General features: G+C 37.5%; 1 protein-coding gene across 1 annotated transcript; it reads right to left on the minus strand.

Annotated features, from left to right (window-relative positions):
• Nucleotides 1-466: 466 nt before the first annotated feature.
• LOC128984890 (uncharacterized protein K02A2.6-like) lies at nt 467-3,127 on the minus strand. Its single transcript, XM_054404259.1, has one exon. It carries the CDS (start codon nt 3,125-3,127, stop codon nt 467-469), a length of 2,661 nt encoding a protein of 886 aa, XP_054260234.1.
• Nucleotides 3,128-27,411: the final 24,284 nt, after the last annotated feature.

Raw genomic sequence — 27,411 nt, forward strand, 5'->3', positions numbered from 1 at the left:
ATGTTTATGATTCATACAGTTTCTGTTATAATTTGTTAACAAATAGTAAATTTTAAGATTAAATTTAATATCTTTTTCAGGGCCCAACTTTTAATAAACTAGTTTATTTTGAACATCCCACCACATAAAAATTGGTATGAAAATATTAACGTTTTAGCTAACGTAGATTACAGAAGATTTGTTTTCCAAACACAAAATACAGATGCAATGTCGTGTTTTACCTTCGGTTTCAAAGACAATATATTTTTGAATATGACATTTATTTGACAATGTGATACAATAACTATATTTGTTCTATTTCTTATTTAAATAAGAATTAAAAGATCAAAAGAAACTAAACTGTTTTAATGAAGACACTAATACAAGACAATATTATTAAAGAAAAGTAAATAAAATCATATGGTTAAATATTAATTCAATAACCATAGAGGTTAAACATCTTTCCCTTTGAGTTTCTTTTCAGAGTTTAGTCAGGAAAACGTTTCGTAGGTCTTATAATTCTGCCTCTTGATGATTGTTTTATTGCAGCTTCTTGATTGGGAGTAGTTGATCGTGAAAAAGGTTTACTTTTATCTTGAGTTATTCTAGATGGTGTAGTAGTTGTTCTTTCAGCATTATTTGATAGGGAAGAGTTGTTTTGAGTAACAGTAGTAAATGGCAGAGGATCTGACGTTGTATCTTTGATGGATAAAGGAATAAGATTGTTCGGTTTGGTTGTATTACCTTTGTAAGGCAAAAGGTGGTGTCGATTCCTTCTCAACGTAGTGTTTCCTGTCTTAACCCAGTATGACCTTGGCTCTTGTCCTAAGCTGATAATAATACCCTCTCTTTTTAGGTCTTGGATCCATACTTTTTTACCTACAGGCAGCGATGGAAGTTCTTTTGTAGCGTAGCGCCTATCGTAGTTTCTCTTGTAAGATGCTTTGTAAGTATCTTCTTTTTCCTTTAGTTGAGAGAGATCGGGTTTGATTTCAAGTTTTTTAGGTAAAACAGGCAGGTTATCTCGCAGTGATCTGTTGTATATTAGCTGAGCAGGACTGTATCCACTTGTGGATAGAGGTGTATTGCGGTAGGTTAGGAGGGCTAAATATGGGTCGTCTTTGTTTTTCTTTAGTACACTCTTCGCTATTTTGACTGCAGCTTCAGCTGCACCGTTACTTTGGTGGTAGCTTGGACTGCTCGTCACAAGTTTAAAGTTATAGCTTTGAGCAAACTTTTTGAATTCAGAGTTTTCAAGACCAGTGTATCTGGTAGCAAACTGTGTACCACAATCAGATCGTAGCTCAATTGGTATACCGTGACGGCAGAATACAGATTTGCATTTTTCGATTATTTCAGCAGTTGACAGGTTCTTTAATGTAGCTATTTCAAAATAACGTGAAAAACAGTCAGTGATTACTACGAACCATGTTCCTTCAAGTTTAAAGAGATCAATCGCTGCCTTTTCCCAAGGACGAGATGGAAGCTCACTGGGCAAAAGGGGTTCATGATGTTGTGTTCTATGTTCAGTACATTTGGGACAATCATTAACAAATTTCTCAATGTCAAGTGGCATTCCTGGCCACCACATACTATTGTTGGCTCTAAGTCGACATTTCGTTATGCCTAGATGGCCTGTATGTATTCTTGTCAACATTTCTTGTCTAAGAGTTGTCGGGATTATGAGACGTTCTCCTCTAAGCAATAGTCCGTCACAAAAAGAGATTTCATCCCGAACTGTGAAGTATGGCTTAAGATTATCGGGAATCTTAGTTTTATCAGGCCATTCAGTTGAGCAGTAAGATTTAATTACCCTGAGTTCTGAGCTAGCCCGCTGTGCCGATGCAATTCTATCAAGAACCATGTCAGTTACATAGGCAATGTTTCTTGTTACTGTGTGGATGGCCAGTTCAACTTCCTCATCTAAATCATAACTCTCATTAGCTGCTACAGGACTTCTTGAGAGACAATCAGCAGTGGCTAAATGTTTGCCAGGAGTGTATGTCACATTGTAGGAATATCTCATCAGACGAAGTCTTAGTCTTTGAAGACGGGGAGTCATATCATTGATCTCTTTAGTAGTCAAAATACTTACCAAAGGTTTGTGATCTGTTTCTAGCGTGATGTGCTTGCCCACAATGTAGTCTTTAAACTTGTCACAGCTCCATGTTAATGATAGAGCTTCTCGTTCAATGTTAGAGTAGTTTCGTTCGGTTTCGCTCAGAGTGCGTGAAATATAAGAAATAGGCTTCCAATTCCCATCTGATTGTTGTTGTAAAAGTACTCCACCCAGGCCTTGTGTAGAAGAGTCAGCAGAAATCATAGTCGGTTTATTTTTATCATAGAATGCAAGTTGAGGTGGAGAAGCCAATAATTCTTTCAATTCATCGAATGCTTTTTGTTGTTCACAACCCCAACACCATTCGTTTTTTCTACTTAGTAGGTCGGTAATGGGTTTTAGTAACCGGCTTTTGTTAGGTATGTATTTGCCAATGAAGTTCACCATACCAAGTAACCTTTGAACTCCTAAAATATCTGTTGGAGGAGCCATTTTTCGTATAGCTTCGACTTTGGTCTCATCGACTTTGATTCCTGATTCAGATAAATGGTGACCTAAGTAGGTTAGCGAGGTTTGAGAGAACAAGCATTTGTCTTTGTTTAGGGTGAAGCCAGCACCTTCAAGTTTGGTAAGTACTTCTTCTAAGAAATAGTCATGTTCTTGTTGAGTTTTCCCCCAAACAATTATGTCGTCCATATGCGCAAGTGCATTCATTTGACCTTTAAGGGTTCGATTCACGCATTCTTGGAACACTTCTGGTGCAGATGTTATTCCAAAGGGTAGTTTCAGAAATTTAAAACGTCCAAACGGTGTCAGGAACGTTGTCAAATCTTGGGATTCTTCGTCCAATGTGATCTGCCAGAATCCGTTATTAGCATCCAATTTAGAATAGCATTTTGCTTCTGAGATTTGGGCAAGTGTTATGTCGATGGGTTGAATAGGATAGTATCTTCGTTTGACGCATCTGTTTAATTTAGTAAGATCTACACAAATGCGAACTTTGTTAGAGTCCTTCTTTGGCACAACAACCATTGGAGAGCACCAGTCTGTGGCATGGTGTACCTCAGCGATCACCCCCATTGACACCATTCTTTCAAGCTCTTCTTTAGTAGATTCCCAAAGAGGAAGAGGAATCCGACGAGGCGTGTTGATTGCAAATGGATTGGCGTTATTTTTCAGTTCTACTTTGTATTTGACATCAATGGAACCTAAGCCTTCAAACAGTTTGGGGTGTCTGTCATACCAGTCATTACTGGATGGCTGTATTTCGTTGATTCGAGCAAGTAACTGCAAACTTTTTATTGCAGGTTTACCTAGAAGTGGCTGGGAAGTGCCCTTAGAAACATATATAGTCTCATAACATGTTTTGTGATTATGTGATAATTTTACAGTAGCAGTTCCTAAAATTGACAGAGCTTTACCATTTGCGCCACTAAATGTTTTGGACGTGGGAGTGAGCCTGATTTTCTTATTCAGTTTAATGTCGGAAGGCAAAATCGTTACGTCTGCTCCTGTATCAATTTTGAAAAGAACATCATCACTGTCATTCATATTTAACACTACAGACCATGGATCATCACGCAAGTTTTTTCCTACAATGCCAATGAATGTTTGAGGGTCTATGTACTGAGAGCAAACATTTTCAATGGGTGTTTCAAGGTCAGTATCATCATATTCAATTTGACTGACTTTGTTTGATTTGCAAACATTTGGAAAATGACCAACTTTTTTACAAAACCCACATTTGTATTGTTTAGCTGGACAGTTGAATCTTTTGTGTAAAACTGTCGAACCACACCAAAAACATCTCTTTTCGACATGGGACAGGCTTTTATTGTCATTAATCCGCTTAAAATTTTGATCATTGTTTGATTTATCGGGAATAATGTTTGTCTTAATGAAATGTTGAGTATTTTTATTTATTAATGCTATGTCAGTCAAGTTAAGAGTTTGTTTCTGTCTTGATAGTTCTTCAGATCTACGGATAGTGTTTATAGCTGTGTTTAGTTTTAATTCGGGTTCAAGTTGAAGACGATCACTTAGTGTTTCGTCCCGCATACCAATAATCAAAACCATCAGAATCATCTCCTCTTCAATTTGACCCCAATCACAGTTTTTTGCATGATTGTAAAGGTCTGTGATAAAGTTCTCAATCGGCATGGAACCTTGTGTAAGTTTTAGAAACCTAGCCCGTTCAAAAATTAAGTTCTTTTTAGGAAGGAAATGATCGTCAAACTTCTGTATAACAGCTTTGAAATTAGATTTGTCATTGTCATTTAAACTGAATGAATTAAGTATGTCCTCTCCCTTTTCCCCCATACAGTAGATAAGCATGTCAATCTGATGCTTTCCAGAATGTAGAGCTAAATTACTAAGGGAATAATACCTCTCAAAACGAGTCTTCCATGTCTTCCAGTCGTGAGGATTGAAGGAAAAGGCTTCAGGAGGCTTAATGTTTAGGGATACGGGTTCTTCATTCGACTGCGCCATGTTCTATTTCTTATTTAAATAAGAATTAAAAGATCAAAAGAAACTAAACTGTTTTAATGAAGACACTAATACAAGACAATATTATTAAAGAAAAGTAAATAAAATCATATGGTTAAATATTAATTCAATAACCATAGAGGTTAAACAATATTACTGTTAGAGTTCATAGCTTACCACAACTCTTGTGGTAGTAAAATTGTTGATAATTTAAACATTTTAAAATTTCCTCCTTATTATTAAGCTATTTTAAAAGTTTCAATTTTCGTAAATCCAGGCAGTATGATTGTAAAATTATCGATATTGGTATTGTAAAGCTTTTTAATTGTTATATTTAAGTGACAGTTATTTTAGCTAGAAACCATGATTATTTAGTTTCAAATTTATTAAATTCTTGACCGTTTCTTGCGAAAATAAGTATCAAGTCAAAAAGCGCGTTTAACCTCAATTCACCTAAAAACCCCCTTTGAAACAGCGGAATAATCAACAAGGATCAAATTGTTTTAACATAGACCTCACTAACTTATATTGGAGATATTGGAAATTAATAATGAAATGCATAATTAAATTTACAAGTTCAACAAGGCCAATATATAATAATATTATTTTATTTATTTATTTTATTTTATAGGCCTCACTGTCCAGGATAAATTAATTTTCTTAGGTTTGCATAAAACTTTAAAAAAAATTGACAAAATGAAACAAACCTATTATTTTAAAGACTGCTCTAAAAATAAATTACATCAACCAGTATTTTACTATGTATATTTAAATAATCTGCCATCATCTTATCAAATAAATGAACATATCAATGATTATAGCATTACACATAGTATCAATAAGTCAACCCTACGTATGTGATTTCATTTTTATCCAAATACTGAATCTGTGTCACAAACGCTGAATGTTTACAGCTGTTGCTTTAAGCAAATGTTATCATACCAAAAGCTAGTCTAGAATGTAAGCGTCGGCTGCTAGACTTTTTTTTTTAATTAAAACTCAATAAAAATAAAACTGAAACTCTATACCAAAATGATGCCTTCGACATTCCCTAGTTCTTAAAATTATCTTTATTTAACACAAAAATCGTGAAAATCCGTCCAGTGGTTGATTCAGAATCGTGAAATAAAAAAACCCTGTCATGTTTTAATATATAGGATGATGATGATGATGATGCTATAGCAGGTTACTATTATAGCTAATCTTTAATTAACGTATTCATAATTTTATACACTTGTAAAAATTACGTGAAAGTATTTGTTCATTGTTCTGTTTTTACATAGATTTCTTTACTGTATTAACTTATGCATTTAAAAGTACTGGAAGAAAACCATTGCAAATTGCTACAATTCTTTATCTAGAGCGTATTTTCATTGAAATGAAATTATATTCTGTCGTATTAATAATCTATACGCCAATCATACCTACTACTAATTCCCTTTTTAATACAAAAATTAAAATTTTTCGTAACATATTTTTTACTTAAGTGATACAATTATATAAAAACCACTCACAAAGTTCTTACTCCAAAACATGACGTTGGTCGCAAACACACTTTTCGAACTGAAAGCTCTTTAGAACCCAAAAACTATCAGAACCATCTGTTTCCTATTCTTGCAGCTGGCTTGATTCCTAGAAATGTTCCTCTATCATACGTTTATATTTGTAAATATCAATATCAATTTCCAACATCTATGTGTGATCAGTTGGCAGCACTGTTTGGTGGCTGAAAAACGTGATTTTAACTCTAAAACACCTGACAAAATCAAAATTTACATCCATTTTGGACTGTGTCATATTTACCGACCACTCGAGAGATAAACTTGTTATCGTTATCTTGTACCTAAATTATGCCTTGTTTTCTTTGTAATTCACTTAGCTTTTATTCCCCAATTTTATCCAAACGCGACATATGGTGCGCGAGGCGAGATAAGTTGGTATTAAAAATAAAACACTTTTGTTTGTAGGTCGTTTTTATATATTAACAATTATTATTTTTGTTTTTGTATTTGAAAATAATAAGCTGTTGGTAACATTTTTTGAGGTATTTCCCTTATGTTGCGCAATGGTCTAATGTATATGGCATGCGGTTCTAAGAACGAGGTAGCGAAAATAAGAAATTTCAGATTTCACCATCAAATCCAAATATATTTTTGAACTTGATTGTTATGTAATCATTTAGTTGGACCGCATACAGGATTGAAATCAACTAATGATTATGATTATGACTGACTAATTTATCATTTAACTAATTAAATGTACATATCAAAACTCAGTTGTTAAAAGGTATTTCAAGATAATCACTAACTAAAGGAAGTTGATGTTAAACATTCTTACTTTAGCTTTTTTTATGTTTGGATACAAATTTCCAATGTTAAAGTAAGAGTATGGTAAAAATAGTAATATTATGCATTACTTATAGTCATAAATTATGTGGTTCATCTGAACCTGAACTATTTCAAACCAAATGGCATTTTCACCTGCGAAGGTTTTGTAAACCTGTGTGTGATCATTTGAGTAAGATATTTCGCTTAGTCTCCAAGAGTACTGTGGCAGGGGGTATTTTAATCAATGCCACAAATCGGAGTTAAAAATGTTCATAGTCATTTACTGTTATCGCTGTTTGGATGGGTAAGCGGTGCATTAACCAAAATCAGGAGCTCTCTTAGGAATTCGATTTATTGACTCATTTTGATCCATTGTAATTGTAGATGCTGTTTTGAGTTTTTTTAACAATGCTCCAAACGGAAATGCCTGTATTACGAACAAAGAGTTTTGAACAATATATGTCATATCGTATGAAGAAAATAAGTTATAGGAAGTGGAATTCAATAGTAGCACTCCTGAATGAGAGCCCTTTTCAACATACTCGTTTAATAATCTGGCTACAGCTGATTTATGCATCTGGAATGACTACTTTAGTGTCAAAAGTCAACGGTGTAACCTACATTCATTGGAACACCAATACAACAATATCTGACAGAAAACAACCGACAGCCACTGCAATGAACACTCTAAAGCTAGGCGCCCACCGGGCAACTCAGCGGGTGACGCGGCGCGGCGCGGCGCGGCGCGACGCCGTGGAAAAAAGTTGCCACGTATCCGTGCCATGTTATCTTATAGACTGACGCCCACCTAGCAACCCAGCGGGTGGCGCAACGCGGCGCGGAAAAAAACTTCTTCTCGAATCCGGCAGTGAGAATTCGGTGGAGAATTTCTTCCTCTCGTGTTGCGGCGCCTCCGTTGAGTTGCCTGGTGGGCGCGGGGTAGAGGCACGGAAACGGCGTTTGCCCCTCGTCTGCCGCTCATTCGGGTGTTTTCGGAAAGTATCGTGAGCCCTTCGGGAGTGTTCGGGTCCGAATCGAAGTGCACTGTGCATCCCCTCCAAAAGAATAATTCTCAGCGCTGCCCCGCGCTTCCGCTAGAGTTGCTTGGTGGGCGCGAACCCTGGAGAAGCGGACGGAAGTTTTTCTCCGCGTCGCGCCGTGCCGCGCCGCGCCGCGTCACCCGCTGAGTTGCCCGGTGGGCGCCTAGCTTAACAGTACAAACCCAATGTTCCTCCCCCTCAAAAGTCTTCTAAAACACCCGCAGCTCTTCATCACCGCCCCCATTTAACCGATCAGCTGGAAATTTCAAAGCAAACAAAGCACCTTATTATCATAGAGTCGAAGGGTTATGAATGTATGAAATGTTGCTGCCATTATGCTCGGTCCCCCCTACCTCCACGCTTTTTGTCCCAGTTAAAGGGTTACTTCATAAATTTCAACCCTATCAGTTTACTATGGTCCATAACGAAGCAAGTCCAACATGTTGGGTGAATGGGAGGATGATGTTGATAAATATTTTGGCTGTTGGTTTTTTTAAATACATTTATTTATTTTTATTTTTGGTTTGAAGGTAAAGTCTGAGTTGTCGTCTATTGATTTAAAAACTATGGTAAACAGTATACTAGCTCTCTGAAAAAGAAATTATATGTAACAGTAGTATAGGGTGACAAGCAAAGAGGGATAACACGAGTTTCAAAATCTACTGTAAAAACAATTACACACACTTACCATGCAAATTATATAGGTAGGCAATCTCAATCTTACTCGTTGCTTATTTTTATGGAAATCTCTTGGGCATTTGCATTGAACTGTAGCAGATTCCCCATTTTAAACCCCATTTATGGCATTTTGTATGTTTTTTTTTTGTATACAAGTTAACGTTGTATAAAGTTTTTAAATACATATTAACGTAGTTATTGAGCTGATTCACCGATGGCACCGACAATGTGCGTTTATGTAGGCCTAAGTATCTATTTCTATAAACTAACTTTTAAACCAAGCCGAACTGAAATCACTATCTACGTTAAACTATGATTTTCAAGTCACGCCAACTATCACAGTTGCAAAAATAGAGGGAGAAAATTTACTCCATATAGCCTAGCAAGGGTCGTATTCATCAATGTTATTTTTTAATTAAAAACTAACTACAGCTAGTCCATACTTGTCTCAAAAAGTCAATGGTAAAATCTGTCCCAAAAATCATAAAACAAATAAATCAAAATTGTCCAAAACAAAACCCCTTCCACGCAAACTAGTCGTAAAAGGGGAAACCCTGCAAAAGTCAACATCAAATTACACCCATTGATAAGATCAAACTCCAAGTCAGACGGGCGTCACGCGGTGATTGCAGGGGTGGGTGACAGACAGGTGTTCCCCCCCCACCCCCTCGGCACGCGTACGTCACGTGACACGCTGTTGCACCCCCTGCACGCGTCACGCATTTACCCCTCAACACTTCCTTCCGCAAGGTGCAAGAAATAGGATGTAAGGGTTGTGGACGTTCCGATTGGACGCCTAGCAAATCATATCCGGTCAACGCTTTTTGTAATGGTAAATTTCCGTTTTTCGCATCCGGTGTTGTAAAAAGTAGGTCGTGCATTAATTGCGCCTAAGAGTTCCTTAAACCTTCAAAGGGTCCCAAAAAATGTTCCTTAGTTGTGCCAAGTGGGCGAGTTGCCGGTAGAAGAGATGGCCTTGTTTACGTGTCATCCTAACCTAACCTAACTCAACCTAACCTAACCTAACCTAACCTACTCAATTACACAGTCTTGAGAGGCCGCCACTTGAGTGAACGTATTTGGTGGCTCTCTGGAGTAGTCAGTAGTTGTCTATGAATTGTCTATGAACTGCCGAAAGTACCAAACATCCCGCCCTAAAGCTGTAAATGTAAATCAACTGTAAATTGTTGTATTGTGGGTATACATCAAAATAAGGTGAGACTTAAACAATTAACAACATTGATTATTGAGGCGTACCTACGTTTTTAACTAGGTGGCGTTCGCAGACGCTTCCACAAAATTGAGCGGAGTCATCAGTGCATATTGCCAAAGTCCCTCTCCATTATTTTTGGCTTCAACATTACTTTTTTTTAACCAACAATTTCAATTAAAGAACAATTGTTGTAGAGATACATTTTAGAGTGATTAAAATAGTTTAAAAAATAGATCTTAGTAAAACCTCTGGGATATTTACTTTTTCTCAAACAGGGTAGTACAGTTCCAGCTAGCTAGTGATAACAGAATTTAACCCAAAACGTTTTGGCTTCTACCATTTTGCTAACTGATAACTACATAACAGTTTAACTTAATGTGATGATAAGTATCAATGAAAACACAAAACAAACAGCATTCTTTTAAAACCTTCAGAAAAAAAACAACAATAACCAGCCAATTAGATGAATATATTTTGTGAAACAATTGAACATGGATTAAATATAATATGGATTTGATTGATTGGAAAGCTAATTTCAATAAAGTGAACATTTCAAAATACAGCAATACTAAAAATTTGTTATAAAAGTGATTCTAAACGTTGATCTTCGACTTGTTTCTTTATCCAGACCGAGCTTTTGTTAATGCTCATAAGCCGTTCTTTGGTAAATCCTGGGTCGAAAAGCAGCCCATCAATCGTTCGGACGCGGCTCACTGCAACGTATGTTAACCCGGCACTAAATTCCCTTGGCCCAATATCAATTACTGCTTGGTCCAGGGTCATGCCTTGAGATTTGTGGATTGTGAGAGAATAGGCAAGTGTCAAAGGAAATTGTTTTCGTGTACATTTTATGCCTCGTTTTACAAACTTGGTTACAACAGGGACAATCGGTACCACATTATTATATAATGTGGGTCCTCTATAGTTACTAAACTAATACACATAAAGGCTGCATTTCCAAATGTGATAGGCCATCTTCACGTTCGTATACAATATCTTGAACAGTGCCAACAGCACCATTTACTAAGCCTGCATCAGTCCATAAGTTGTGACGTAACATTACTTTACAACCTTTGGCTAATCTGAGGGTGTTTTCAAGAGCTTGACATTCATCGGAACTCGCTGTTGCGGCTATTAAAGGTTTGTTTATGGCACGAATGAATGCCACAGGACTATGTAGCTTAGCCAACTCCTTAAGGTTGTAAGTAGCCACGTCTTCCTTTCTTGCCATGATACGAACAGCGTTGCAAAAGTCGGCGATCTTTTCGGTGTTTTTCGATATGAATCTTGAAGAAAAGAACTTGTAATCTTCCTCTGTTATTGTTCCACGAGCAATGTTATTAAGAGCAGCACGAAAATGACTTTGTTCTTCACCAGCTTGACGCATGATAGTTTTTAGTTGAAAAACTTTTTGGATGTGCTCGTATACAAAACGTCCATGTGTATACCACTGGTTTGAAAGATCAGCTGGCATGAATAAAGCTCGATCTTGCACCGGTAGTAACTGCGCCATATCACCACATAGATACACAATAAGGCCCCGTCCTAGCTGGACGGCAAGAGCGACGCGACCGACGCGACCATTGGCCGCTGCTGTTGGCGGCAAAATGTGTGTCCACACTGAGCGGTGCGACAAGGCGACGCGTCATAGAATGAGGCAGCTGTTTTGGGTGCTGATCCGTCGCGTCGCCGGTGTAGCGCTACCAAATACAAACATGTTTGTATCTTGAAGCGCTTGTAGCGCGACCGACAAGAGCGGCGCCGCTGTTGCTGCTCAGCTAGGACACTCCCATTACTTAACATGTGTTTGTATCTGTCGCTGTTGTCGGTCGCGTCGGTCGCGCCGCTCTTGCCGTCCAGCTAGGACGGGGCCTAAGACCACCAAACACTTCATCTTGGTCTTCAGGTTTGGCTTGACGTAAGCGTTTGTCGATCATTGCTAGTAGCTTCTGCCCACACATAGATATTTCATCGCAAACTACGACACGGACGTTTTCGAACAAAATTTGAAGATTTCGTTCATTTTCACCCTGTAGCTCATTAAAATTTCGTATATTTAGTCGTAGTGCTGAGTGAATTGTTTGGCCATTAACATTTGAAGCAGCACAACCAGTTGGTGCTAATATGACAACACTACCGTCACCATAGGTCGATTCCGTTGTTTTGATAATCTCATTTATAACTACAGACTTCCCAACACCAGCGGGTCCTATAATCAAGCTTCTTTTTATATTTGTTTGGCCATTCAGTTGCTGTTTCAATTGATCAATTATTTGTTGTTGTTCTTGATTCAACAAAACTTCAGAACTATTAGCCCGTACTCTTCCTAGCTGAGTAGCTTTACTTACATGTTTAACAAAATTTAAATTGTCATGTATATTGTCATATGCAGAAATACGCTCAAACCAATCATAGTCCCGATCAACTTCTCTTTCACCTGGATGGACGTGTTCGGCTACCACATTATGAGGAACTGCAGCTGCTTCCATCCAAGGAATTCGATCAATTTCTGGATTAACCACCTCGACTTCATCATCGTCATCAGCAACACCATCGAAATCCCACAATTCTACATCAAGATGTTCATACGTTTCTTTCCAAGTACTGTGAGTTTTTGCTTCGATAATTTCTCTGAACGCAGACACAACTAGCACTTTTTGCATATAGTACAATTCATCATGTTCTTCAGAAATTCCAAGCGTGACTTTGGGTAGGACTTGAACAATGCGTGGCTGTCGGTAGTAAGTTAGTCTCTCCACTCTACTATTCGTGTTACATGAGCTAGTGAACTGATATAGTGTCATATTTTCAGCAAGACGAGGTCGATTCTGATATTTTGAAAAAGTTGACGATCCGTGATCACCATTTTCATTCAGGACTACAAATTCTTCTTTTGATATGTACAATGTGATGAACTGGCGTGAAGAATGATACAATGCTTTTCCTGTCAACAATCGCATAACCTCACAAGCACCATCGAAAAAAAAATTAATAATTAAAAAATTAAAATTAAAATTTTAAAAAAATTAAAATTTTAAAATTAATAATTAAAAAAAATAAATAAAAAATTAATATATCTCTTTGGCCAATTAATTTCATTAATGTACGTTGAAGAGCAGTGGTCGCGTAGTTTGTAGGCTCAGATGTCTGCAATAATTCAGAGAAAATATCACGGAAAGATTGGGAAGTCGGCTCACTTTTGGAAGCGTATTTAGCCAAGTAGTTGACTACCATCTGAAGTGAAGTTACCACCTTACAGTCAGTATTGGCGCGCCAGACATGTGCCACAAATGGATTGTAATCATTAATTAATTCGTCATTTCTCTTTGGAGTGTACACCCAATCACCATTCTCGTTTTTCTCAAGATGAGACTCTTCTTCTATACTTTTTGGGTAACCAAATCGACAGGTAAAGCCACCGCCATTCTTTTTCTGACAATAAATAGAATGCTGTGTGTGACGTTGAACACGATTTAATAATTGTGCCTTTTTCTCCACGTCACAAAACTCAATTGTTGAACCATATAATCTCGAAGGATGGATTACAGCAGGAGGTTCATTTTGATTAGGATTGACCGCAGATACAAGTTCATCGTAGAATTGTTTGTATGATGACATCTCATTCATAGTTGCTTGATCAAACAGACGTATATCGGGAGCGTTCTCAATCCAAATCAAGCTATGTACATGTGGACTACCACGATGTTGATACTCAGTTCGATACCAAAAATCTTTCACTTTGAATTTTATATTTAAAATTTCCATGAGTATTTGCACTCGCACCTCGAAATACTCGTCCGCAATTAGTGGATTGTCATTTAAAGATTTTTGCATGAATCTAGACATTTGGCTTTCATTACTTGTGATTTCTTGAGGAATCTTGAAGTACTTTTGCAAGCATGGCCACCATAGATCAGCAGAACTTAATGTTAGAAATAGGGTGGGTGCACCAAGACTTTCACACATAGATTGAAGTTCATTCCGGCGTTTAAACCAATATGCGTTTGTTCCTCGGATATGGGCACCATATGATAACAGCTTATTTAAAATGCTCGGATTTCTTTCGAATTCAATACGAAGTTGATCTATTGTCATCTCCTTGAGATCTGATTTCTTTGCCATAATCGCTCCGACATTGAGTGCCTCGTGTCTTTGAATTGTGTTTAGACAGAAATATCGGAATCTTTTGTCAGTTGCAAAACGGGAGTCCCTGAAGTGCATCAAATAATTGCACCACTGTTTGAAAGTCAGTTTTACTTGTCTTGTATGATCATTAAAATATGCTTTCCCACGTGGAAATAGATGAGGAAAAGCCATGACGATATATCCAGGAGTACGAAACTCGTCTATTGGATTGGGATGTCCAGGTGGCCATTCCAAAACTCGTTTTATTGATTCTTTTTGATTTTGGAAAGCTGTACTGCTTACAGCCGATTCAGTTACCAAACCGTCGTCTAATGAATCATTTAATTCACTGTCGATTTCTATCGTTGGAACTTGTTCCTCAATAGTGCCATCTATTGGTAAATCATTTAATGTGTCCATATCGATATTTATGTCACTGTAAAAGTCGTTATTGTGTTTCAAAAATACCAAAGCATCAAGTATTTTTTGTCTGCGGACTCTGAATTCCAAAAATCCTTGTGATGTTGGTCTTCGAACAATAACAACGTTCAGAGTATTTGGTGCTCGGGGTAGAAAGTGTGTTATTTCAGACAAATCTTGTGCAATATTTATTACATGGCCGTTATAAAATATCTGTCCACAAGAACGATACTGATACAGCCGAATAACTGGCTGAACTTTGGCAATGAGCATTTGCTCTGCTGGAGTTAAGTCTTGTAGCTGGGGTGGCACATCTCCTGGATCCATGTTGTTAAGATCTGTAAGAACATTTGGGTTTCTTCTGCAAATTGCACACATAAAGTCTTCTTTAAATTCTTGCAACGTCTTTGCTTTACAATTTGTGCAGGTTACATAATCCAGAGACTGAATGGAATGATCAAATTTGTTTGCTAATACCAAATTTCTATTAATGTTCCTGGCGGTGAGATCAGAAGATGAAGCAGTCTGATGGCTACCACTGTTGTGCTGCCTAGTCGTCCGTGTTGATCTTGACAAGTTTGAACCTTTTGAAAATCGCGGCATTTCAAGTACGTTATATAAACTAACCCGATATTGTCCAAAGAAATCTACGTATGCAACACTGGCCAGAGGTAATTCCAAACACGACAAGCAGCAACTAAAAACGCTCTGTCGTAAACTATACTGCGGTTCTATGAAGAGGTATAGGCCTACATTAAGTAAATTAAGCAGAACGTGAAATCCTAGCATTTCCTTCTGCGACAACCTTATGAGTTATTTGCAAAATATTTTTAAAGTTTTTTTCAATATAGAATAAGTAGGTACCTAAGTAAAATGATTTTTATTGTTCTAAGGTCACATTAACGTTTTAATTAAAAAAAGAACAAGAACACTCACTGTTTCTCATATCAAAAACAAATCTTATGTGGTAGTTCTGCATGCGACATATTATGGGAATATAAAACTTTCACATAATTCTGAACAATCCTCATTACCCTTCATCCTGATAAACTTCCACAATCTACAAATTCAATAGAACACAATATAAACTAAAACACTAATATTTAAGTGAAACTATCATTTGTAAACAAGACAACTTTGTTTACATTAAAACACGTTTTTTGTTCAATTGAAACCCAACTTAATTATTGTTAACATATGGTTTTCACACGTACATTAAAACAATAATGGTGTGGATCGTAAACATAAACAAATGACGTCACTATTAAAACACGTGGTTTCGTTGTATTGAAACCCCACTTAACTGTTAGTGTTAGCATATGGTTTTTAGACGAACATTAGAATATAAACGTTGTGGATCATAAACATAAACAAATGACGTCACTATTAAAACACGTGGTTTCGTTGTATTGAAACCCCACTTAATCGTTAGTCCACAATCTACAAATTCAATAGAACACAATATAAACTAAAACACTAATAATTAAGTGAAACTATCATTTGTAAACAAGACAACTCTGTTTACATTAAAACACGTTATTTTGTTCAATTGAAACCCAACATAATTATTCTTAACATATGGTTTTCACACGTACCTACATTAATACAATAATGGTGTGGATCATAAAGATAAACAAATGACGTCACTATTAAAACACGTGGTTTCGTTGTATTGAAACCCCACTTAACTGTTAGTGTTAGCATATGGTTTTTAGACGAACATTAGAATATAAACGTTGTGGATCATAAACATAAACAAATGACATCACTATCCCCATAGTAATCATGTTCGTGTTATTATTTTTATGGAACTGTCAAAAACTTTCAAAACATGTTAGTTTCATTCGGGCTAGAAGCTACAGGATCCATTGAAAAAATTCATTACCATATCCCATATGTTTTAGTTTTAGGCAAATAAGCTGGCTGTCAGATTTTAATGGTAAGATTTTAGTACAACTATCCGCCACTGTATTGTTAAGCTGTCCGTGCTGCAGCATGGCCTGTTTTTATAGGGGGGCCTTGGCTAGTTACGTCATTTGTTTATGTTACATTGTCCACACTCCGCACTGCTAGCCTTTACTACTTCTTTCACCATTTTCTATGTCGTGGACATGTTTCCGTCCCTTCTCAAAGCATTTCAGCATTGCAGGTGCATTAATCTAACTGCTACGAACGGTTTCCAGTTCCCACACTCCACACTGCTCACCTTACTGATTACTTCATCTCTTCTTATGTCACGGACCTGTTTCCCTCTCTTTTCATAGAATTTTAAGAGTGTAGATACCTTAATCTAATGGTCATAAACAGATCCCATACTCCGAACAGCTCACCTTTACATACATACTTCACCACTTCCTACGTCGTGGACCTGCTTTCCTCCCTTCCCATTGAATTTTAGGAATGCATATACCTTAATCTAATCGTCATAAACAGTTTCCTCACTCCAGACTGCTCGCCTACTTCCTTCACCACTTCCTACGTCACGTACCCGTTTTCCTCCCTTCCCATAGCATTTTACGATTGTAGATACCTTAATCTAATCGTCATAAACGGTTTCCAAACTCCAGACTGCTCACCTTTACTACTTCATTCACCACTTCATACGTCGCGGACCTGTTTCCTTCCCTTCCAATAGCATTTTAGGATTGCAGATACCTTAATCTAACCGTCATAAACAGTTCCCACAGTCCGGACTGCTTGTCTTTACTACTTCCTTTACCACTTCCTACGTCGCAGACCTGTTTTCCTCCCTTCCCATAGCATTTTAAGATTGTAGATACCTTAATCTAATAGTCATAAACAGTTTCCACACTCCGGACAGCTCACCTTTACTACTTCCTTCACCACTTCCTACGTCGCGGACCTGTTTTCCTCCCTTCCCATAGAATTTTAGGAATGCAGATACCTTAATCTAATCGTCATAAACAGTTTCCACACTCCAGACTGCTCACCTTTACTACTTCATTCACCACTTCATACGTCGCGGACCTGTTTCCTTCCCTTCCAATAGCATTTTAGGATTGCAGATACCTTAATCTAACCGTCATAAACAGTTCCCACACTCCGGACTGCTTGTCTTTACTACTTCCTTCGCCACTTCCTACGTCGCAGACCTGTTTTCCTCCCTTCCCATAGCATTTTAAGATTGTAGATACCTTAATCTAATAGTCATAAACAGTTTCCACACTCCGGACAGCTCGCCTTTACTACTTCCTTTGCCACTTCCTACGTCGCGGACCTGTTTTCCTCCATTCCCATAGCATTTTAGGATTGCAGATACCTTAATCTAACCGCCATAAACAGTCCCCACAGTCCGGACTGCTTGCCTTTACTACTTCCTTTACCACTTCCTACGTTGCAGACCTGTTTTCCTCCCTTCCCATAGCATTTTACGATTGTAGATACCTTAATCTAATAGTCATAAACAGTTTCCACACTCCGGACTGCTTGTCTTCACTACTTCCTTCGCCACTTCCTACGTCGCAGACCTGTTTTCCTCCCTTCCCATAGCATTTTAGGATTGCAAATACCTTTATCTAATCGTCATAAACAGTTCCCACACTCCGGACAGCTCACCTTGACTACTTCCTTCATCACTTCCTACGTCGCGGACCTGTTTTCCTCCCTTCCCGTAGCATTTTAGGTTTGCTGATACCTTAATCTAATTGTCATAAACATTTCCAACACTCCGGACAACTCGCCTAGACTACTTCCTTCACCACTTCCTACGTCGCGGACCTATTTTTCTCCCTTTCCATAGCATTTTAGGATTGCAAATACCTTAATCTAATCATCATAAACAGTTCCCACGCTCCAGACAGCTCGCCTTGACTACTTCCTTCACCACTTCTTACGTCACGGACCTGTTTCCCTCCCTTCCCATAGCATTTTAGGATTGCCCATACCCTTATCTAATCGCCATAAACAGTTCCCTCTCTCCTGACAGCTCGCCTTGACTACTTCCTTCACCACTTCTTACGTCGCGGACCTCTTTCCCTCCCTTCCCATAGCATTTTAGGATTGCCCATACCCTTATCTTATCGTCATAAACAGTTCCCACACTCCGGACAGCTCGCTTTGACTACTTCCTTCACCACTTCCTACGTCACGGGCCTGTTTCCCTCCCTTTCCCATAGCATTTTTGATTGCCCATACCCTTATCTAATCGTCATAATAGTTCCAACACTCCGGACAGCTCGCCTTGACTACTTCCTTCACCACTTCCTACGTCGCGGACCTGTTTCCCTCCCTTCCCATAGCATTTTAGGATTGCAGATACCCTAATCTTATCGTCATAAACAGTCCCCACACTCCGGACTGCTCGCATTCACTACTTCCTTCATATCACTTCCTACGTCACGGACCTGTTTCCCTCTATTCCCATAGCATTTTATGATTGCCTTTACTACTTCCTTCACTACTTCCTACGTCACGGACCTGTTTCCTTCCCTTCCCATAGCATTTTAGGATTGCAGATACCTTAATGTATTCGTCATAAACAGATCCTAGACTTCGCACTGCTACCCTTGACTACAATGTATCGAGTAATCTTAAGTATAATCTTTGCTCAATATTAACAAGTGATGTTTTTCCTTTTGTACTGTATTTGTAATTTCCTAGTATACTGTGGGTAGTTGGCTTATTATGAACACATGCTAAAACTTCAAATCTTTTGTTTACTTTTTACTTGTTATTTAATTCAGCCAACATGGTTACCTAGCAACCCATAAGACTAATGTTAAGAAAATGTGATTTTCAGTTTCATTTTTCTACGGATTCCTGAGAGACTTTTTTAACGCCATATAGATGTTGGCACTCACCGATATGGTCTTTATCACCATGCAAAATTTGAAAACGATTGATTCAGCCGTCTAGGAGGAGTTTGCGTATTACGAAATGCATAAAAGTCGACGTATAAGAGCTTCGCTCGCTTCGCTCGCTCCGCTCAATCAACATTAGCACAGAATAAGGAGTGAGGTCAAATTTTTCGTTATGCTCAGCTGATGAAACCTGGTTGAAAACTGTAACATTATTTTTGTCAAATAATAAAGCATTATAAGCTAATAGGAATAATTAAATACGATTATTTCACATAAAATGGATACTGATACTGTAGCTAATTTAAGTTCAGTTTGAACCATAGCTCACAGAAAACCCAGCGACGACTGATCCATGATTGCGATTATCGTAGATGATGTAGATCCCTGTATATATTTAACAATCAGAATTAATCATGAATAAATAAAATTTTGGGGAACAACATTGATCATCGCTACCTATGATCGGCTCACAAGTTTTGTTCCACCGTTGATCAACTAAGTACGTTTACGAACTGACAATTGTAAAAAATCTATGCTATAAGTACTATGAATCAAAATACCAAAAAGCCTTCACTATTTTGAAGTGTGTTTGATGTTGGCGATGTTTAAGTTAGCTGGTGACGACTAAATGTGTACCTCTTCTTTTAAGGTAGAATTTATAATTCTTGCATTACTCTTGAGTCATTTTCCTTCAAATGACGAGCAATTGTTCACACCCAGGTCGTAGATTAAATTATTTTAAAACTAATTGGAGTTGAAGTTGAATGACAATAAATAAACGGCGAATAACAAATCACCGGACATGAACAATCTACATTAACCGGGCGGAATTTTAACCTTATAGGTACTTGTCTTCAGGACGTTGTCTTCATACGTGAGGATGATAAACATGAGAAATTCATAAGAATTACCTACCAATGAATCTATAAGTATAAAAGAGGATGTTTGTAAATATATTTGTTTGTTTGTTTGGCAGTGATAAACTCAGACACCGCTGAACCGATTGCCACGAAACTTGGTACATACGTGTAGAATGTCATGGAATAGGTTTATACACCATCAATTTCGTGATCCGTCCAATCGGCTCCGCCCCAGTGGCTCTGGAGTTTCCCATGTTAACCTTATGAGAAATGGAATTAATGAATCTTAACAGCTGTTTCAATTAAACAAGTTGGTTCAGTTCTATGATGTTCAATAGCATTAAAGTTACAAGGATTACCAACAGGGTGCAGCACTATTATTTCTTTTACATTTATGACAACAGCTAATTTGCAACCAAAAGGTGAGTGAGCGTAGCGAACGAACTTCAACCTGGAGGCGAGTTAGCGTAGCGAACGAGCTACCCTGAAGGCAATGAGCGTAGCGAACGAGCTAACCTGAAGGCAAGTGAGCGCAGCGAACGAGCTCCAACCTAAAGGTGAGTGAGCGTAGCGAACGAACTTCAACCAGGACGTGATTGAGCCATGCGAACGAGATTATCTTGAAAATTAAGAAGTTAAACGGGGCAAAGCCCGCGGGATTATAAATAGTCAAAGGCAAGACAACGTCTGCCGGGTTCAGCTAGTCTTTAATAGAGGGAGAAATCAATCAGGTAAAATAAAGTTTATTTATATTTGTTATAGAATTTAACCGTATTAGTTTTAAAATCAACCCCCTCTTTGAAATATCAAAACACAAGTTGAAAAAATTAAATTCATAAAATTAATTAATCTTTTTCGACCAGGGTAAAAATTGATATTGTCTGTCATGAAAGCAATTACTCATCACCATTATATTACCCGAGCCACCCTTAAATCCCTGGGTGGTACTACATCACTGTCCTACTTCTCCTATCAGAACTCGGTCATCCGGGCGGGCAACTTTGATGATAAGAGGTCCTCATATCAAAGTATCCATTAAAGGACCGCTATTTGGAGTCAGCAACCCGTGCATTTCTTGAGTGCCTCCCTCCTAACCTACCAGCTGATAATACGAATCGTACTAGCTGGAGGGGGGAAACGCTCCGTCAGTTCCGATCACTGCCACAGCGCGGGGGAGCGCTAGTGCAGCTGCCCGTTTGTGCTCAATGCCTCGTTGATTTTGCCTTCACAACAATGCCCCTGTGATTACGTTTCAAGAGCAGTTTTGATGCACTGTACTCAATGACGCATTGAGTCGTGTTTTCTTCGTTAATTTAATTTAAACTAGGGTGAAATATTGCGGGGATATGGATTTTGAGTGATTACCGTTCATACTAGATTTGTTTAGTACGTGGTCTGATCACTATGTTTATATTTTTATGATAATTTTGTGGTAAATGGTTAAGTATTCAAATGAACTTAGAATCAAGGTCTCCAAGTCAATAAGTCTCTCTTGACTTTCTACCACAGTAATTTATGTGCTGGGGTTTGGCAAAGTTTTAGTATATCAAAACGTCAACACTGTAAACAGCACTGAACCCCATTATAATAAGTAGTTGACGGAAAATTGGCCATATAATTTTCCTGAGTGGCGCACGAGTTATTTGATTATTCCCAATTTAGAAATGTAGGCTACATAAGATAATAGACATCCAATATTTTTTTTCAAACGTGTGTATGTGTCAGCACTTATGTAGGCTGATTTGGTTAAAACAATTATATAAAGGGTGTCCCAATAAGAACGCCGGATTTGAAATGTTAACTAACCATATATTTTCTCGCTAAATTTACAATATGAAACATGAATCTTAAAGCATAGTATCTCCGATTAATAGTTGAGTATTATGTCTTGTAAGTGCCAACCTGCTGAATACTGACAAGCTCGACATCTCTTGACAAAGTTTTTATTCACTTTTTCACACACTTCCTGTTGAATTCCATAAATGGCACGAATCATTTCCTTCTTCAAGTCTTGGATTGTTTGAGGGTTATTGGCGAAAACAAGCGACTTTAAATATCCCCAAAATAGTACTGAGCCAATTTATTCGAACCTATTAATCAATCTTCGGACAGATGGATCATTTGGTGCATTGTCCCGGCCGTAAATAACGCGCATCTTCCGTGCTTGTAGTGCACTTAAACTATGACCGCGCGTTGTTCCGTCGTGTAGCGATTCATGACTAAAAATGGGACCTAATACAGAGAACATCGCTGATAAATTGAGAATTCCTATTGAAATACAGATAAGGATAAGACGCTCCTCAAATCCGGCGTTCTTACTGGGACACCCTTTATTTTGCTGATTCCATTAAGAAATTATTTAAAATAATGTTTGAGCAGTACATTACACAAAACACAAATAACCTTTGATTTACTCATTACAAAGAAAATTGGGGGCTAACGAAACAGCTTAAATTCACATTTCGTTTTTTAATTTGTCCTACATAGTTTTCTACCAGATTGACCCTTTTTAACGCAGTATTCCAACAAATTTACCAAAATTAGGAGTCATGCTCTTAGTTCATCTTCTTTACAGTGCAGGCCAGTGTGTCCTATGGCATGTACCTACTAATTTCATACTGGTTATACACTATATAACTAGTGTGACTATCGATCAAGAACATTCGATTATCCCTTCCCCGTCGATGCCATAAACAAAGAGCGCAAATTAAAAGACTCCCCAAGTGCCCGAGGCTCCCCCTGTATAATCTGGCCCCGAGTCGCCGGGGGGCGCCCCCTCCCCCAAAACCACCATAACAGGAGTAGCCCGCTCACTTCTCTACTTTATTATTCATGGTCGTGTCAAGCAAGGGGGTTTAAATTTTAAATCCCCCATTTCTACTGGGATGCTAATATATTTTACTTGCCCATTTCATTATGACGTATGGAATGCCCTTAGAGGCAGGATCAATATTTATTTGATATTGGTGGTGCACAGTTTGATTATATTTTTTGGGGGGAATGGGTAAATGGAGGTAGAGATTATAAAATAATTAATACATTGATTATTTATGCATTGAAGCATTGTACGCTTAATGGTTATGGAGAAAATTCCAAATAAACTGTATCAGCAAACTGACGCATCTTCTATTAGCTTGTCAACAATTCTCATAGTGGGTGGTAGTAGTTACGATATTTTATGGGAGAAATCACAAGATTGCGCTAACTTTTCAGCCGTACTTTTTACAGGATTGTGGTTTGTCCTATTTTGTTTGGAATAATGGATCATACTTTTTTTACCTAAATCAATCGAGCCGTATTTTTTATATATCAGACGTTCCGTTATTCTATGGAGAAAATAACCATTACAAATACAAAGTTTATAAAAAAAAATTGAAAAATGACTCAAGGCCATAGATTAGTTTCATACCGACCTCCGTCAAAATCAGAATACAGGTGTAGTCCGTTGCTCTCTACACACACAAACTACTTTTTTGGGGTTTAGGGAGACCAATAACTTCTAAACTTGAAAATGTTGACGAAAACAATACTTTCTTTATAGGGGACTTTCTTACTTTCTTTTTTTTATGTATAGGGGTGAAAGTAAAATAGAAACTTAGGTCAAAACAATGTTTACCTAATATTAATTAAGTGGGCAAGTGGCGACTAAAAATGATTATATTTTTTATTAAATTCAAACTAATCAATTCATCTCAAATATTGAGTCAATCAGTCAATGGCGAAGAAAAAATTAAAAATGTAACTAACATATTTTCAAAGGAACCGTAAAAAGTACCCCCATCAAAATACCTGCTTGACATTTTAAATCGCCAATAATTTTCATTAAAATCACAATTATGTTCACGTCCCCTGCGTCGTCACGGAGTCGGTTACGAACGTGAAAGTGTCAGAGAAGCTAGGAAGTGTTATATAACGCTCAGTTGGATAATTATGTGAGAAAAACAATACCAGAACCAGAAAACCGAATCAGAAAGCGCCAAAAGCGGGAAACGATAATGTACGGGTTTATATAAGAAGGCTGACATAAATATGTCTGTATAAATCAAGTGAGTAGTAGTAGTAGTAGTGGCGTAGATTTTAAAACAATGTCTTTGAATTTATCATTTTTATGCTCAGCTTGTGGAAATGTTAAAGGCTATTCCTGTCCAATGTACAAGAAGTACATGTTTTGTTATTATTTGATTTTTTTTGTTTTACAAATTCAAAAACTATTATGAGCAAATAGAAGATGTGTTTTTTTAATCTTTTACTTAACCTTCAAAAGTTATATTACTACCGAAGAATAAAGTAAACGCACACCCCACCTACAATATCCAAGATATTCTTATCCACCATTTGATGTTTGCTATACACATTCTCACCAATACCAAAATATGTATACCAAAATACATCAATTCAATCCGATCTAAAAATCCCATGTATCGATCTTTTACAGTTCCGACTTGTTTACAAAACCAATAAACATTGACATTTTTATCGACCGTTAATTTTATCCCCAAACAGATGTTCGGAGCGAAACAAAATATTACAATTCTGTTTTCAATAGTAAAACACACAACGCCTTTTTACCCTTTTGGAGACATAAATCGGAATCTAGCCGTGACGCCGATATCGCTATTTTCCGGCCGATCGGGCGTGCAAGATTGCCATTGTAGTGACAGATGGAAGGGTTAGCTTGAAGTAAATCAGCCCGGTGCCGTTTACCGTTTACGGCGCCGTTTTCACGCTACATCGCACAACCTACGACCTGAAACCAATCACCGTTTGTCCGTGTAGTTTCTATCGTGCTTCTAAACACCGTAGCTTATCTTTCAGCCTGGGCATTTGAAATTTTATGTCAAGGAAATAGGCTACTAGTGTTTTTTTTTTTTTTGCTCGTGTCTACAATAAAGTAACATTTTTTAATGGAGTTGAAGTCAAACGATTTTAAGGAAAAGCGGTCCAAACTCATTAAATGTTTTGTGGATGTGCCGGGGATTAAACCCGTTCCTTCGCCACCGAAGTCCGAGACGCTAACCACATGGCAACACACCCAACATATAAAGAGTATTCTGTAAATTCGGGTATCATCTTCTATTGATAACAAGGTTTAGGGGATGTTGAAGAGGAGAAATTTAGAACAGTTTTAAGATACAAATTTCCTACTATATATATTTTTTTCACTTAATCACTATGCAGTTAATGTCTTATGATTTTGAAGAAAGAGTGTATCATTAGGCGTCAATCATATTAATTAATGAGTAACCAATATAAGTACATTAAACAATTAATTGTAAACACATTTTTAACAAAGGTACATTGTTTAATTTATTCTAATATTGCATTACACTGTGAACTGTCTATAAGAATTAAGCAATGGTACACTATGGACAGATATATTGAGTCAATATATTGAGTATATTTCATCACTAATAAACATGCACATAATGGGTTTTCACGCTCTATTTCAATCAGTAAATGCCTAGAAGAGTTTCTGAAATGTGCTGCAACAGACAAAACTGCAAGGGATTTTAACATGTGCCATGTCTTTTAGAATAACTTTGGATAACAAATGTGCTGCATATTATTTAGTTATTAAAACTGAATTATATGTGGTTTTGGAAGAAATTGTGTGGTAGGATGCCATCGTGGTGAAATTTGATTTAAAATACCCTTAACTAGAAACCGCTTAATAATTATTTATGGTCTTATGGCTCTGCGTGATATAAAATTTGACGACTTTTCTCCTACGCATCAACTTTAGCAACAGTGGTGCAATAAGCATTTTCAAAACATCGATTAACAGTTGTAAGTCATCCCCACTCTTCAGGCCAACTAAAGTCAAGTCTATCTTACAGCCAGACTATTGCAGTTTGTAGTAACTTGTTACTTGGTCTCCTACAACGCCATCAAAAATGTTGTATTCTTCAAACTTTTCCAAATTGTTGACAGTATCACTATAGGTCTACAGTTGACCAAGTCATCTCTCCCCCCAGACCCGCAGTTTGCCGTAACATGTGGGCCGTTGAAGTGTTTGGCCCGGTTGTTTTGGTCCAGTGGCTGTGTACAGTAGAGGGGGGGGGGTAAGGGCAGAACCCCTCCCTTAAACCAACAAAGCACCTGCCATCGATCAGATTACTGGCTTAGTCACCGTCCGCACGTAATTGCCGGGATTATACGATAAAGATCGGGCGGTAAAGAGACATTGATGGACTGGGGGACTCGCCGCTTTCATTTGTTAATTTGAGTCTTTAGTTTTGCATGTTAAGTAGGCTTTGTGGAATTGTGAGACGTCATTGGGGGGGTTTGGTTAAATGCAAAAGTGTTGCAATGTAAGTAGCATTTATAAATATTTGGCAAGTCATGAAACCGTAACAAGCCTGTCACTATGTGCTAAATATTGAACAAGCCTATTTTCAGGTACAGCACCTTGAATTGGTGAGTATATAAATTTTTAGACAAAAATCAAATTCAAGCTAATAATTATGTAGACATAACTTTACTTAAGGGCTTTAAGCTAAGAAATTAAATATTTCTAAGTACCCCGTCTATTGCCTTGATACACTTTCATAGCAAAATGTGGTTTGTTTAAATCATTACGAACAAATTAATGAGTGTGAAACATCCTTAGGCTACGCAGAAAACATTCCTCTGACTCTGAAAAAAACTACTTATATTGTTATATTGTATGTTTATATTGTTTATCGACTTCGAATCCTTGTAATGTCATCAATTCTCTGTCACTTTGTTTGAGAATGTAATCTTCAGATTGCTTATATTTGGAACGTTTAGTAGTCTAAGTTTTCTCGTTGGCAACTACGACTACAGTATTTGTTGTAGGCACTTCATTTCGTTTAAATTAACCATCACCTAAACATCAACTAAATCCACAAAAATGTTCTAAGTGAATGGGAAATACATTCCATCATATTAATGAAACGTCAAACCTATTCCACACACAACAAGAAAGCAAACGCTTTTGCACCACTAACATAATGTGACGATTGCACTTGGAGCGTGGAAAATAAAGATTGTAGATTATGACAGCTAGATATTCCCACATCTTGGTCACACGGTGGGGTATGAATGAACCTGTGGGACTGATACAGGTACTGGCCTACATATGGGACTGGTGCAGAACTGAACTGGGACTTGTGAGAGGAGAGAGGCTGCACAGTTATACGACGGTCTATCGGCGCAGAGCACTAGGCGATTGTACGACTAGAAAAATAATAGATTGTATTGACGATACACAAAATTAATTGATATTCCCTATTGCATGCATAAATGGGTTTTACCCATTTACCCATGATTTTCAATAGGATACAAGCTTGGGATTTGGGTTTAAGTATTTTGTATATGATCAATTAATGTAATTTAGAATAAATAAATGTTCCAGGCAGAATCAAGCCTTCAAAAACCTT

Source organism: Macrosteles quadrilineatus, unplaced genomic scaffold (assembly GCF_028750875.1).
Source record: "Macrosteles quadrilineatus isolate MER2022 unplaced genomic scaffold, UCM_ALF_1.0 Scaffold_2__2_contigs__length_208266976, whole genome shotgun sequence".
NCBI classification, from domain to species: domain Eukaryota; kingdom Metazoa; phylum Arthropoda; class Insecta; order Hemiptera; family Cicadellidae; genus Macrosteles; species Macrosteles quadrilineatus.